The 15,996-nt window shown below is 43.1% G+C and overlaps 1 protein-coding gene across 1 annotated transcript in view; it reads left to right on the top strand.

Moving 5' to 3' along the window:
- LOC147028925 (uncharacterized) overlaps positions 1–15,996 on the top strand; it is a 245,031-nt gene that overhangs the window by 172,364 nt on the left and 56,671 nt on the right. The window contains exons 38-40 of the mRNA XM_085879809.1: positions 5,614–5,745; positions 8,100–8,243; positions 14,959–15,130. Coding sequence (XP_085735935.1) covers positions 5,614–5,745; positions 8,100–8,243; positions 14,959–15,130 — 448 coding nt within the window. The remainder of the gene's footprint in view (positions 1–5,613; positions 5,746–8,099; positions 8,244–14,958; positions 15,131–15,996) is intronic.

Below are 15,996 nucleotides of genomic sequence, written 5' to 3'. Positions count from 1 at the left end.
ACAGATTCTTTATACAAGGAATCCTACTCCCATCTAGAGGCCACATGGCCAGTCATATCTGTGCCCCATTCGTGCTGCACCACTCTCAATTTCTGCATTTAACACAAATTGGACAACGAAGCTCAAGCAAGGAATATGGAAAGGGAAGTGGCATACAATGGCCTGTTATTTTTGTGAGATCATAAATCTTTGTCTTTAGCCAGAAATAAGATAGACAATGCACAATTTATATCCTGTAATTGTGGGTTTTTTATTTTTTGCGGAGAAAAACACCGCCCGGCTGGACATGTCCGGAGACAAACACCGCCCGCCTGGACGCGTCCGGAGACAAACACCGCCCGCCTGGACGCGTCCGGAGACAAACACCGCCCGCCAGACGCATCCGGTGCCAAACACCGCCCGCCCAGACGTGTCCGAAGACAAACACTGCCTGACCAGACCCGTCTGGGGACAAACACCGCCCGCCCAGACCCATCCGGAGACAAACACTGCCCGCCAGACCCATCCGGAGACAAACACTGCCCGCCTGGACGCATCCAGAGACAAACACCACTCGCTCAAGGCGACAGAGCACGAACCACTCGCTCAGGGCAAAGGAGCACGAACCACTCGTTCAAGGCGACGGAGCACAAACCACTCACTGAGGGTGACGTAGCACAAACCACTCACTCAGGGCAACGTAGCATGAACCAATCACTCAGGGAGACATAGCACGAACCACTCACTCAGGGTGACAGAGCACGAACCATTCGCTCAGGGCGATGGAGCATGAACCACTCGCTCAGGGCGACAGAGCACAAACCCCTCGCTCAGGGCGACGGAGCACAAACCCCTCGCTCAGGGCGACGGAGCACAAACCACTCGCTCAGGGCGACGGAGCACGGACCACTCGCTCAGGGTACCAGAGCACGAACCACTTGCTCTGAATGATGTGGCGTGGCAAAAGCGCCCGCAAAGAGTGAACGATTCACTCAGAACGACGTAGTGTGATACGCTGTCAACAATGGGTGCTTAGCAAGTGGCTTAAGCACTCGTGCAAGCACTACAATTAAATGGTGGTAAAGGAACGGTTTGCCAGGCTGTCACTACATACCATAAAGAATCCCTTTAACTTTAAAACCCATCGTCACCACGCACGCAGCAGTTAATGAAATAAAATGACTTCATCCACAAAAGAGTTGCAGCTTAATGCAGAACAACCTTGGAGACATCGCAAAGTTCAATCACCCGAGAAATAAACATTGCCGAAAATGTGTCATTTTGCCTGCTCGTCTGTGCGCGTGTCACATGGTACATCGGCGCGGTGTCCATGCAAACCTTATAACTTCATTTTAAAACGTCTGTTTTTTTTTTACCAGATTTGCTTTGATTTCCCGTAGAGCACATCGCAAAACATCCGACAATATAGACACAGATCTGGCAAACCCTATGGATAGGGAGTCCCTCTGGGGGACAGGGCGTGAGGTCTAAGTCGAATAGTAAATGATTTCAATCATAAAGCTCAATGAAGCTGGTTCTGTGAAATAAAAATTGCAGAAAATCCTCCATTTTGCCTGCTCATCTGTGCACATGTCATATGGTGCATCTGTTCGAGGTCCACGCAAATGTTATAACTTTATTTTAAAACGTCTGTTTTTCACCAGATTTGCTTTGATTCCCTGTAGAGCACCTCGCGAAACCTCCAAAAATATATATCACAGATCTGGCAGACGCTATGGATAAGCAGCCCTTCTGTGGGACATGCCGTGAGGTCTCGCAGTGAATACATTAAATCATATAGCTCAATGCAGCTGGTTAATTTTGTTGCATTCCGAAAAAATTTTGTTCACTCAACAAAATTCTCCAAACAGTAGAAAAAAGATAAGTTTAATGCTTTGGATATTTCACTTTTTCTTGTGTATATATGGAAGAGGGAACACAACCTTGCTTGCATAAAGTAAATATGTATATCGGCTTAGTTATAAAACTCGTTATTTCTTTAAATTATCAGATTTCACAACAGATTTTGACACTTATTTAGTCTGGACAATATCCAATCCTAAAAAGCGAAATCATGTTTTGATGATATCGATTAAATAATCTGTGAGAATCTATCGTGGAAATCGTCTCATATAATGCATGAAATCACTCCAAACTCTGAATTTGAAAAGTATAGTACTGACAAAACTGAAGTGCACAACGATTCGTAGCTATGATGAACAGGCATTCGACACGAGTGTGGAAAGTGAATAAAACACTTTCGTTAAGGAATCGTTGTGGCCTGTTTCAAGTCATCCTATGGTTGAGCAGGCCAAAAAACATGGCGGCTTCAAACCCCAGTGAGTTGTCCCCAGGAAACGCCTTCAGACCCCAGACAGCGAGGTGGCAGAGGATTGCCTGATGAAGGATATAATTAAATAACGCCGTTAATTATCTTAAAAAGGGGTGTTTTAATTCATCCAAACACCCAATTTTCACTCTTGCACTTCTGTGGAGTTTTCTACGTATGCATGCAAAGTTTCAGGCTGCTCGATTTTATGGTTTTGGATTTATGGAGACGACACACAGACACGGAGACGACACACAAACACATAGCCTGACATACACACACACGCACACACACACACTGACACTCACACATTGCCTTTAATTAGTATAGATGTTCTTTGTTATTTTCTATCACCAATTAATTATTTCATTAAGTGCTGCAGTTTGAATCCCTGTTTGAATACATTCAGGCTAAATGACATCAGAAAAAGGATTTTTACTCCTTGGGTCTTCCACCCCACGGGGTCTAAGGCCTAAGTCACATTTGCTCTACGTCTAGGATACGGCGGCTGTGCCCCCCCCCCCTGAATTGACAGAAACGTGCGGCGGCCGCAGAGTTTCTGAGGTGGCCTCAGGGTGGCCCTACGCCGTATGGCTATATTTTACAGGCCGTAGGGGTTGCCGTGGAATTATAGCGCGGAGTTATAACTTTTTTCATTTCTACGTTGGCCGTAGCAATTCAACAAGACAAGCTGTGACGTAGATGTGTTCCACGTCGACCGTACGTAGGGCGTACGGTGGGCTTGCGTTATTCGTGCGGCTGCTGTAGGCTCTTATGAATGAAAAATGAATTTTGCCAACCCCCAAAAAATTACGGCGGTCGCACTATTTCCACGGTCGCCGTAGGGTAGTCCCAAGGCGTCCCTGTGTTCAATGTACGGTGGCCTTGCGGTCTATGTGACTACCTGCGGGCAACGCAAGGTCGACGCACGGTTCCCCTACGCCCGCCGTGCGTCCTACGTAGGCCTCCGTGGCAGTCTGCATCGACCGTGCGTCCACCGTGCTCTACCGCTAGAGATCGGAGTATAGGTGTTTGCCTATACAGTGGTGCCCCCAGAATCTGAATTTGATTCGTTCCAGGAGGCTCTATCGGATTGCAAAAAGTTTGGATTCCAAAACTATTTTCCCAATAAGAAATAATGGAAAGTGAATTAATCCGTTCCTGGACCCCAAGAAAACCCACTTTCAAACACTTTCAACTGAAATTCCCCATGTTTAAGGTAAAATAAGATGAGTAAATGACCTTAGGTGGCGGTGTATTGTATGTAAACTGGTACAATCACCACATCCAAAGGTCCACACAGGCTCGTGCTCCGATCGCTCGCACACTCTGTGAGAGCGCTGCCCCCGGGGCAGCTCATCAAACATGATGCCCCCAGAACCACAATCACTTTCATCAAACGCATCGGGCTGAGGTAATCATGGATATTCCAAATTACAACCGGTTTTTCTGTGAAATTAAATCCTTGCCCGACAGTCCGTCACACCACGTGATCGGATTGCTTTTTTGTTATTAATTAAAACACAACATGAGTAAAAAAAAACCAGCACAAATCAAGGTGAAAACACGAGGGAAAGTAGCGATCGACACACGAGAGATGCTTTCACGAGGACTTCCACCGACGAACTGAATGAACAAAGCGCGAAGATGCGGCTCGAACAGGCGGGGGAGACGCACGTGAACAAACATGAACGCCACGTTGTGTTCGGTTTTTAGGGCAAAATTTTCTCGAAAAAATTGTTCGGATTCCAATTTGTTCAAACAATGGGGTGTTCGGATTCTGGGGGCACCATGGTACTCCGAACTGGTATATTCAGTTATATATATTATAGTCACAGTATATTCAGTTATATATACTGGTATATTCCGAACTGTTATATTTTTATTTCAGTAAAAAAAGAACTGGTATATATACCCACTCGTTACCGTCCGTCTGGCCGCACGTTCGCCTTAGGGCCCCCCTGCGGTCGCTTTGCGTCTGCCTTGAAAATTCTAAGGCTGTCGCAGGAACGCCCTCAGGTCAAATGCAACATCAAATCAAAAATGACGCCCTAAGGTGACGCCCTAAGGTCATCAAGATGTCATCAAGATGACGCCCTAAGGTCAAAATCAACATCAAAAGTGCAACATCAAATCAAAGAGCGTACGGTACCCCCACGTTTTCGGTCTCCACGATTTCTAAATACGCCGTGCGGCTACCCGAAAAACATATGTGACTGCTACATTGTGTGACCGTGGAAATACTGTGGCCACCCTATAATTGCTCGTGGCCGTAGATTTTGTAGACCCTATGGCCGCCGTGCCAGATGTGACTAAGGTCTAAGCGCCGCTCGCGTTCTCCCTTTTCTTGTGTACAGTTCATTTGAACGTCTATTTCTCCATTATTCGTGAACAGAATTCGATGAAAATTGAAAGGCATATACTCGACACATATACGCAGGCATTAACTGAGCCCAAAGTGCGATTGCCGCCTTTTGGGCCGAGAAACGGCCCTTTTGGCCCATTTTCTTAAAATTGTTATTTCTTGGTTATTAGTAAACGGAACGGAACCAAACTTGACAGGTGTATTCTAGAGACCATTCCCCAGACATTAACTGAGCCCAAAGTGCGATTCCGGCCCTTTTGGACCATTTAGTGAAAAAAAAAAACATTTTTAAATTAAATGTGTAGGCGATGCCCAACGCAAAATTAAGTCGCAAATGATGATATGAAACTAGCCTCAATCTTGTGAGGTGTTATGGATTATTTTTCTGATGCGATGAAAATATTACCAAATTTCAAAACTATCTGTCGTCTGTGCTGTCGCTCACGTGAGAGTTGTACTAATGAACTCCCACGGGGTATGTTCACAATTCGAACTTGTTATGATGGCAATGACAAACGGCAATATGTTAATCCAACTTTTAATGAATCAATGTGTTTTCTCTCATTTATATATTTTATTTTATAAAACAGTTTTTCACTTCGTACCTTTGCTTAATTCTAAAGTTTTTATTTATTTATTTATTTACCTTTAGAAATCCCTTTAATCACAGACCGTGTTTTCCGACATCACAACCAATCTCGTAAGGGTAAAAGTTTAATGTCGAGCTATAATCTACCAGAATTATCTTCAATAATCCATGCAATCATCTCGACAATTTAATTTACCATTTTCTGTAACACAAGGCTACCACCAAACAATCCGATGAAAATGTCACAAAGTAAATGTCATACAAATCAAAGTTTCTGCAGCGCAGCACACTGGGGGGGGGGTTTTCAGCACTGTGGTCACATTCTCTGATGTTTTCTTTTTTCTCATGCAGGAATACAGTGGCACAACCAGTACTCGAAGATCATACTGGCAGACAATTACTTCAGCTTTTTCTGGTGGATGCTACTTATAGATTCCATTATTTACTTCCTGCTCGGCTGGTATATCCATAACGTGTTCCCAGGTAAGGCAACATTACAACTTATAGACTGGAAGAATCAGAAATGCAACCTTTTTGCAATTGACATTCCACAAGGAGTGTTTCGTTGGTTTTTATATGAAGACTTCCTAATTTATAGTACTGCATATATACGTGCTTGAGGCGTGGGGTTGGCTTCACAGTTAAAGTGGCTGGCTTAAGATCCTTGGGTCTTGAGTTCAAGACCCTGTTAGTCCGTTGAATTCATACCAGGTAGGATTTGACTCACCCTGTCATCCTTCTGAGGTCAGCGAAATGAGTACCAGCTTACGAGGGTAATAACCATTCAGGGTAACCTGCATTAGAGTGGTAATGTATCCAGGACTGTACTTCTTGCCAATGAAGCTGCATCAGGGGTCATATGTGCCTTACGGCATGAAAGGAATGGTATCAAAATAAAAAAAAATAAAAAAAACAGTCCATGAGGCCATGAGGCCGTGAAGCCGTCTGGGAAGCCCTGTTATTTATGCCTATTAATCACGTCCTGTTTGAACATTGGTTTTACACCACACAAACGTCTATTAATTACGTTTCAATGCTTTATACTGCTGAGACCCCTTTAACCGTTGAAGATTCTTCAAGACACCAAGACCCCAAAATACCCAGATGACCCAAAAGTCTCAAAGACGCCGAAGACCCCAAAGACACAAAAGCCCCGGAGACCTAAAAAGACTCAAAGGTCCCAAAAGACCCTTTAGACCCCTTAGACCTCAACATCATTTAGACCCCTTATACCCTTCAGACAGATTAGGCAGCTTCGACCCTTGACCATTTCGACCACTTTGCCCTGACAGTCTGACATGGTGGTGCAGAGGTAGCGCACTTACCTTTTAGCTGTCTAGTCTGGGATCGATTCTGGTGTCGTCGGACTACAGACCGGTGCTTTGCAGGCAAGTTGTTGTATCACAAAGTGTGCCATCCCTCGGGTGGACGTGAAGCCGGGTGTCCTGACTTCCGGCGTTAGTTGTGAGACGTTAAAGATCCTATCATGCCTTTTAGAAATAGGAGGTGAGTTATCAACGACACTATTAGTAAATGACAAATTCCTGCCCTAATCCACTTCAGGTAAATGTCAGGCCTGGCCAGACAGTTGGTGAAAGGAGTTGGGCCAAAAAACATCCCCAGCCGACCCAACAAGAAGGTGGGAATAATTGGTGCTGTTGAAGTAGTAGTACTAGTAGTGGTAGTAGTGGTAGTTGTAGTTTAAAAAGTGTTTAATTTAGTTTGGCTGTAGTTTGTGTTAAAATACTGCTTAATCAAAATATGAGGCTGAGGTATAAAGGTAAGCTTCTGCATTATTCTGCAGGTGACGAGAAAGTTATTCTGTTATGTGGCACAAACATGAAGGTATTAGACATGATGTCATCCCATTGGTTGGTTTACCTGGGAGGCAGAAACTCCAAGCCTCCCAGGAAAGATGTGATGGCTGTTAAACCATTGGCTCTTCATGAAGAGGTTTTCTTTTTGACTGTCTTGGTCTTTCTCAACATAGAGCAAATCGAAGCTGTGAAAGACATATTTAGTTGCAAGAACTAGATACAGCTGCAAGAGATAGTGTACTGGAAGACATTCAGAGACTTCCATTCTACAACTACCAATTATTCACAGCCACAATTATTCACAAACTGGCTGGTGATACCTGTCGTTCGACTGTAGGCAATTTGGGCAGGAATTTGTGATTTTGGCTAGAGTGCTGATGTTGACTCACCACTGAGTGATATTCTCTGTCCAACTAGTGTTAGCAGACAGGACACGCAGCTTAAAGTTCCAGCCGAGGGACGGCACACTTTACTTAGGAATGCAACGATCTACCTCCGAAGCACCAATCTGGCAGTTCGTATTCGGATCGAGAATCGAACCCAGACGAGACAGTTCCAAGGCAAATGTATTGCTTCTTCACCGTCCTTTTGGACAGCCGAAAGACATTTGGAGAGAGACTAAATAAACACTGTTGTGATATTGCTATTCATTGCTTTGTCGGCTCGACTCAAAACTTCCAATGGAGCTTGAGTTTTTAAACTTATTCCATTCAATGTGCATTCAGTTGCTGTTGCTTGAATTACATTTTATTAAATATCACCCTGTTTTCAAGTCCTACTGATCTCTAAGATAAATTTCTATGAAACGATAAGTGGTTATATTTGTGCTCGACTTATTTGAAGATTTGTTTGACATGTAAAGCATTGGGTTGGGAAATAGAGGGATGTGAAGGGTGGTATAATATTGCAGTACATTCTATTAAGTCTGTGGATCGTTTGTTATTTAGCTCACAGTGTATATTTTGTTTGTCCCTAACCGCTTTAACCCTATGTTGTGATTTTTTTTTTTCATACTTACAGGCAAGTTTGGCCTGCGGAAGCCATGGAACTTTTTGTTTTCTTCAGCTTACTGGAGAGGAGTTTGTGGAATCAAATTCAAACAAAATATCGACATTTTGCCTTCTTTCGCTAATAATCTAATCACAGGAGACACTTTAGAGAAGGGTAAGTTTTCTTGTAGAAGTTGTTAATATGGAATAAATAGAATCGTGTTGTTCAACTATTTCCATCTCTTATGAATGATTCATGAGATAAAGAACTAGTAATAGGCATCCACAACCATCCTTGACCATGTTGTGGAACATTGGCCGAGGCGCTCACTTTTTGTTTTTGTTTTTATTAAAAAAAACTGATTCTGCCCTCACTCTTTCACCTTTGTTCACTTTTCAATTCCTTTTCTCCGCAACCGCTTGAGAGAGTGACACAAAACTTTCAACATTGGAGCGCCTACCCCTGGAGAAGTTTTTTTTTAAACAAAGTTACATCATGATTGGATGGAAAATTTGGCAGGTGTTGAAAAAAGTAGGCATGGGTTGTAAGGTGTTTCATGTACACTACTGGTTAAAAGTTTTACAACACCCACATTTTTCCAGTTTTTACCGATATTTATGCAGTTCAAGTCCAGTGAATAACCTGAAATGGTACAAAGCTAAGCGGTAAACTGCCAGAGGTTAAAAAAAAAGTTTAGGTTCCTAAAAACTGAAAAATAATGTTCCCTTTTCAGGGAACAAGTAATGGGTTAGCAACTGCAGCTGTTCTGCAGCAATGGAAGTAAATTAAGCCTTGAAAGTTGATGCAAACAATTCCTTCAGGTATCCCAACTTTTGTTGATTAGTTACAAACCCTCTGTCTGAAAAAAGCAGTGATGGAACAGACTGTGTTGCAACACCCTCTGAAGCATTATTTGGGCAATATTGCACTGCAGGAAGTAGTATATTGCTATCATAATGGTGAGAAAAAGACAATTAACAAAGGAAGACAGACAGACCAGTATAACCCTTAAAAGTGTACGTCTTTCCTTTGGAGAAATTGCAAAGAAGCCAAGGTGTCAGTGAGTACGGTTTCCTACACCATCAAAAGGCACTTGGAAAATGGAGGAAACTCTGACAGGAAGAGGTCTGGCAGACCCAAAGCCACAACACAATCAAAAGACAAGTTTCTGAGAGTCAACAGCTTGCGTGATAGGCGGCTCACAGGACAGCAGCTTCAAGTACAGCTTAACACTGGTCAAAGTGCTGTCAAACATGGAGGAGGAAGTGTGATGAACTGGGGCTCTTTTGCTGGATCCAGAGTCGGTGACTTGCACAGAGTGAGTGGCACCCTGAACCAAAAGGGCTACCACAGCATTTTTCAGCGCCGTGCAATACCCTCTGGTCTATGCCTAGTTGGTCAGGGGTTCATCCTACAGCAAGATAATGACCCAAAACACACCTCCAGGCTATGTCAGAACTACCTTAGAAGAAAAGATCAAGATGGTAGGCTTCAAATCCTGGAATGGCCAGCACAGTCTCCAGAGTTAAACCCCATCGAGCTGGTTTGGGATGAACTGGACAGAAGGGTGAAAGCAAAGAAACCAACAAGTACAACACATTTGTGGGGAACTTCTGCAACAGTGTTGGGAAGAACTTTCCGAACAACATTTGATTTCCATTGTCGAAAGAATGCCACGAGTATGTTCGGCTGTTATATCTGCAAAAGGTGGCTACTTTGATGAGTCAAAAATATAGATTAAATTTTGTTCAACAAAACGATTCCATGATTTATTTTTTATCTGCAATTGTTTATTTGAGGCCCGGTGAGGAGGAGTGATGTAAGCGACATTTTTTAATGATATGATGATGATAGGCTCGGATGATTGGGTAAGGGTTAAAATAGTGCTACATGGCATTAACTCAAAAATGGCCGATGTGTCCCTCACATCACTCCTCCTCGCGGCACCTCATTTGTTCTATGCTTTAATTTCAGAGTACATTGAAACGTTAAACTGCTTAAATTTCAGTTAAAACTGGAAAAATGGGGGTGTTTTAAAACTTTCAACCGGTAGTGTATTTGGAATAAATGGCCTCGACCTCGTTTCGCTCGGTCTCAGCTGAGTAAAATAGAGAACGCGAGTTTTAACACCTTTGTTTAGAAGTTATGCCTGGTTTTGGCTTAATGGTTAGGGTGGGGGGGGGGGCTTGGGATCCTAGGATCCTGATTTCAAATCCCATCCGGTGTTGAATTAATACCAGGTGGGGTTGACTCAGCCTGTCATCCTTCTGAGGTCGTCAAAATGAGTACCAGCTTGCTGGTATCCTGTGTCGGAGTGGTGACCCATCCAGGATTGTGCCCAATAGCCAAGGAGACTGCCTCGGCAGCACCAATGTTCTGCATAGAGTATGGTCCCAATGTATGGATGGATGGTTTGGAAGTTTACAATGATGAGGCAGATCATGGTGAAGAAGGTGAAAGATTTAATTACAGTGAAGTCAGGCAGTAGTTTTGTGAGTTTGAGGTGAGAGTTTTCTGAGTAAAAGTTATGGTGAATCCATTTAACGAGGATTCATTGAGGTGGTAATTTTGTGAAAACATGGTGTGCCGATATGGAAGGGGAATGGAGATGTTCAAGATCCAGTGAAGTACTACATGGGAGGATAAGGAAGAATGTAGAGATGGAGATCGGAGAAGGGCAGCAAGGGTTTAGAAATGGTAGGGGTGACGGATGGGGTGTTTGCACTGAGGAAGCTGGTGGAAAAGAGGTTGGAGGTGCAAGGTGAAATGGCATTGGAATTTGTGGACCTGGAGAAGGCCTACAACACTGTTCCGAGAAAGATGGTAATGGCGATGCTGAGATGGATGGGAGTGGCGGAAGCAGAACTTTGGTTGGTGTAAGAGATGTACCAGGGAATGAAGGGATGAATTTTGGTTGGTCCTAAGATGTCTGAGGAGTTCAGCATGAACATCGGTTTGAGTCGGGGACGCGCTCTCAGCTCACTAATGTTTATCATGATGATAGAGCTGGTAAGCAGGAAGGTAAACATGAGAGGTAGTCTGGGGAGGATGTTTTATACATACAATCTGGAGGTTGTGGTGGGTGGGAGATGTGGGCAGGAGATGCAGAGGAAGTACTGGGATAGTGGAAGGGGGGCATTTGAGAAACATGGGCTGAAGATGAGTATGGAGAAGATTGAGGTGATGTGGGTCGGGCAGCAGAGAAAATAAATGAATATCAGGTTAGAGGGGAAGAAAATCAGACAGGGAAATAGGTTTGATTATCTGGGAGTGATGATAGTAAGTATTGATGATGGTAAGTACGAGGCAGAGGGGTGGAGGAGGATTCATATGGGTGCACATCCATGGAGGAGGGTGGAGGGAGTAATGGCAGACAGAAAGATGTCAAGAAAGTTGAAAGGGAAGTGTCTGATGTCGTGTGTAATGCCGGCCTACCTTTACGGTCTGGAGACGGTGGCACCGACAGAGAGACAACAACAGGGACTGCAGTTTTGCGAGAACAACTACGTCAGGAGGATTGCGGGAGTGAAGACGGTGGATAGGAGGAGGATGGATGAACTGTAGGGGTAGATTGGTGTGCAGATGAGTTTGACGGTGAGATTCGTGAAATATTGGCTGAGATGGGCTTGGTCACCTGGTGCAGATGGCGGAAGAGAAAATGGCAAAGAGAGCAGATGATTGAGGGAGCAAGGTAGGAGGAAAGAGGTAGATTTTGGTTGAGATGGGAGGATAATGCAAGGAGAGATATCAGTAAGGTGTAGGGGTGGTTGTAGAGTGGAGATAATTGGCTGAGGACAGAGAGAAGTGGAAGAGTATCGTGGTCGAGGCAGGGCAGAAGTTTGGTTCCGTTGGACCTCGCGCCTTATAAAAGGAAGAGGAGGAGGAGAACAACAATGGTAAAGTGGTAGTTTAATGAGTGTTAAATGAGGTGAGATAGCTTGGTGAGGATTATTTATGATCATTACTCATTAGCTGAGGCCAGATTATTTGTTGATCAATTATTTCATGAGGTCATTTACAAATCATATCCACCAAAATGTCAGAATTTTAGACTCCATTGCTCCACCTCCCATATTCTTCACATACATTCTTATTCGATACCCTCCTTGAATGCAAACATCTTTCCTTTTCCTTTTATATTCCTTCTCCACCAGTGCTCCACTCCACTGTTCACATACATTTCTGTAAAAAGAGTTTCTGAACATCAGCTGATACTCAATTAACAGAGTTGTACCCTGGCATGTAAAAGACGATCATGGCACCATGGTTGTGCCTCATATTTGATCTGATTGTCTTTAAAAGGACGTATTAAGCTGCTTTAACACCTTAACATGGCGTGCATTTTAAAACATGGGAATTCTCCCGGGTTCTTTGGAGTTAATTAGCCAAATCAATTCAGGATATCATGACGATCATTTGGTGCATCACACTCCACATTAGAAAGCTCCAGTAGAACTCCACAAACTACATGCTTCACACACACACACACACACACACACACACACACACACACACACACACACACACCCACACACACACACACACACACACACACACACACACACACACACACACACACACACACACACACACACACACACACACACACACACACCTCATCCATTTATAGAAGATACTTGTGTCAGTGATTAATATGGCCACATAAGTATTCCATTTATACTTTTCACCATGCCAGTTAGTCAACAATTGAAGCAGAAATCTGATTCCTTGACAATGATCTGATTCAAGTAGCATTTCAGGGAGAAGATACGTCCGCCCATTTGGAGTTGCCATGTAATGTCATGTTGATTTCCCTGGCAAGCCGATTTTGGCAGAGGGGACTTTCAGGATCACTGGATGAATAATTCGAAAATCTGGCTCCATGCCAAGGCATTTGAACAAATTAACAAGCAAAAAAAACAACAAAAGGAAGAGTTTATCTCATCTTCAAAGCAAGTAATGTAAATGTACAAGCCGGTAGGCGGCAATGGGTCGCCGAGCATGGAAACTATAAGATATAGAGCAAAATGGATGTCATATAGCGGATAGGGAATCACCTTAAGATTATGCATATCAAATCTCATCCAGTTCCATCTACTGATAACTACTCGGTATCCATTTGAATGAAAAGTACCGAAAATGCGGTTTGAAATCGGAAATCCCCAAAGTTCGAGGGGGTGCTGTGGGTGAACAAAGATCTAAATGGAAAATCCGGCTCGATCGTTTGTGCACAATGTATTCGAGATGATTAGTGTGAATTTTCATGACCATCCGACCATAACCCGAGGAGGAGTAGCATTTGGCGCGAAGGCACCTCCAGCTCTCGCATATTATCGATTTTTGCACTAATTGACCTTTCACCCCTGACCTAAGCGAAATCGGTCAATATGTCCTGAGGCAAAATTGTAGTACTCATTGAGTACCATGAACCTGCATAGTTTCATTCGTATCGATGCACTCATCTGGTCGCCAGGGGGCCTTCAATTTTCGCCAATTTTCGCGCATACCCTAATTGTAGGGGGCGCTGCGGGTAAAGTATTCCATATATATCACAAAAACCGGAATATATTTGATAGAGCATCACCTGTAGATAATTTGTGCCAAATTTCATAACCCTACGTGGGATAATGGCTTTCGGAATTGATTCCGCGTGAATGGTACCGACTTTGAAGGTTTTTCGGTTGTTGCTAGGGAACCAAAGCGTCCCGAGCAACCATCACAATTTCCAAAGCACGACGTCATAAGATGTACCTACCACCCGAGTTTGGTCAAAATCCGCCCATGTTTACTACAAATTATGCTGATGACAAACGAACAAACATCCAAACAAACAGACAGAATTACTGACAATAAGGGTCACCTATTTCGGCGACCCAATAGACTATATTAGCAAGCAATGTTGTGAATGCATCGCCCACAAAGGATACATAATTTCGGAAGGAGCCACTCGATCACTAGAAAGGTTTATGTTCAGACTAAATTATATTACAAGATCAATCTCATCTGAAATACTTTGAATAAGTTCTGGGATACATTTGGATGTTGTATCGACAATCTGTCCATCGGAAGCCGATAAGTAACAAAACCTGTTATGACAGACCGTAAACTAGGAAGACGTCTGATAAGTAATTTTGAGTTCACCAAAGGAGTATACATAAAAAGAAACAACTTTGAAAAAGTTTTCCTCTCCCATATCCATATGCATATCGGAAATCTAAGACCAGAGCAAACAAAATAGTGCATATCAAAACATGTATGTGGATTCACTTACAGAAATGAATGTGACCCTATCTTCTTTATATTCTGGGACGTGAGTGTGCCAAAGTCTGAAGCCTCGACCTAGTGTCAGGTGTGCTTATATCTTCTTTATTTATGAGACATCCTACGAATGTAAGTGAACAGTCCTTTTACTCTGTGCACATTATACATCAGGTGTAGTGAATTTCACCTCCCTGTGCCTTGTATGTATATATATATATATATATATATATATATATATATATATATATATATATATATATATATATATATATATATATATATATATATATATATATATATTTTTTTTTTATTTTATTTTAAATGCTCTGTACACAACCCTTGAGGCCTGGTTGCAAGTCACCGTCTACATTTCCACGAGAACACGTATTTACTCTTTTATGAAAAATGTTTTTCAAGTTTCTTTATAATCCTGAAAAATAGACCGTCGTGAATACACAGTCCAGTTAAAAGATTGACCTTTAAAACTCGACTTAAATCATCCTTATGAAGGGGGGACAGACAAATGCACAGATACACAAACATACACTGTGTTTTGAGCTTGGAAGCTAATACAGTGTCGGTCTTAGAAATGAACGTTGATCCCTCCTTTTCCTTACTTTCTTTCTAGATCTCCCCAAAAATCAAGTGCCAATGAATGTTGTTGGTGTTGCCTTGCAAGATGTCACAAAATTTTACAGCAAAAGAAATTGTGCAGCATTGAAAAATCTAAGTGTGGAATTCTTTGAAAATCAAATCACTGCTCTGCTTGGCCACAACGGTGCTGGAAAGAGCACGACCATGTAAGTGGAAATGGCTTTTTAGAGTACATTGTTAACAACTGAGGTTCACAGCCTACTCGAGTGCTTCCTTACGGCTTCTCAGCATGAATGGTGTTTCCTGACTGGACCTCTCCAAATGGTGTCCCTTGTGGCATCACACGGTCAATGGTATTTTGATCTGAGAACAACTGGTGTCGTTTGTCAAATTTAATGCAAGTTTGATTATATTAATACCAATATCAGCATAGTTATCAGTATCATGGTTGGTGTCAGTAATTGTAATGTGATGGACTCGGTCTCTCTAATGGCTGACGCGAGACTGCCGAAGACGAACTCCCAAGATGCTGAGCCAGAGGCATTCTGCGCACGCGCTGCGACTCTGCCATGCGATGCAATTAACGATTAATTAATTTGGCTCTGCTGTGGGTTTGGCTCGCAAATTCCGTTACACTGGAGGGCAATTCCACAACTCAAAATCCACACTGATGATGCCAAAAACAGAGCAGGTTTAATGAGTTACAACCAGGATGGAGAACATGGAGGATGGAGAACACAGTCAATCAATGCAATGAAAAGAAAAGAGGAAAACCCAGATTGGTACACGGAAACTTAACACGTATGAAGAAGGCCTCTTCATTTATCTTTGTCGAACTTAACATGACCGCACTTGTTCAAGGACACAGGCCATGTTAAAGAATAGGACAGAAATAAAGGTGGATGTGGAGCGGAGTTTTCCTTGAGTTGCCAATGGGCTTGCAAGATGGGCTCCACAGTCCCTTCTGCAGATTGAATGGCTCATCCTGTGACATGCTCGAGCTGAGCCGAGTGCATAACTCAGGTCAGCATTGACCTCGTCCTCATCCTGTCCTGGCGCTCTAAGTGGCTCC

The sequence above is a fragment of the Eptatretus burgeri genome, chromosome 4 (genome assembly GCF_056783735.1).
Source record: "Eptatretus burgeri isolate ZD-2024b chromosome 4, Ebu_testis_v1, whole genome shotgun sequence".
NCBI lineage: Eukaryota > Metazoa > Chordata > Myxini > Myxiniformes > Myxinidae > Eptatretus > Eptatretus burgeri.
The sequence above is the reverse complement of the archived record's forward strand: the minus strand, read 5'-3'. Positions and strand labels throughout refer to the sequence as shown.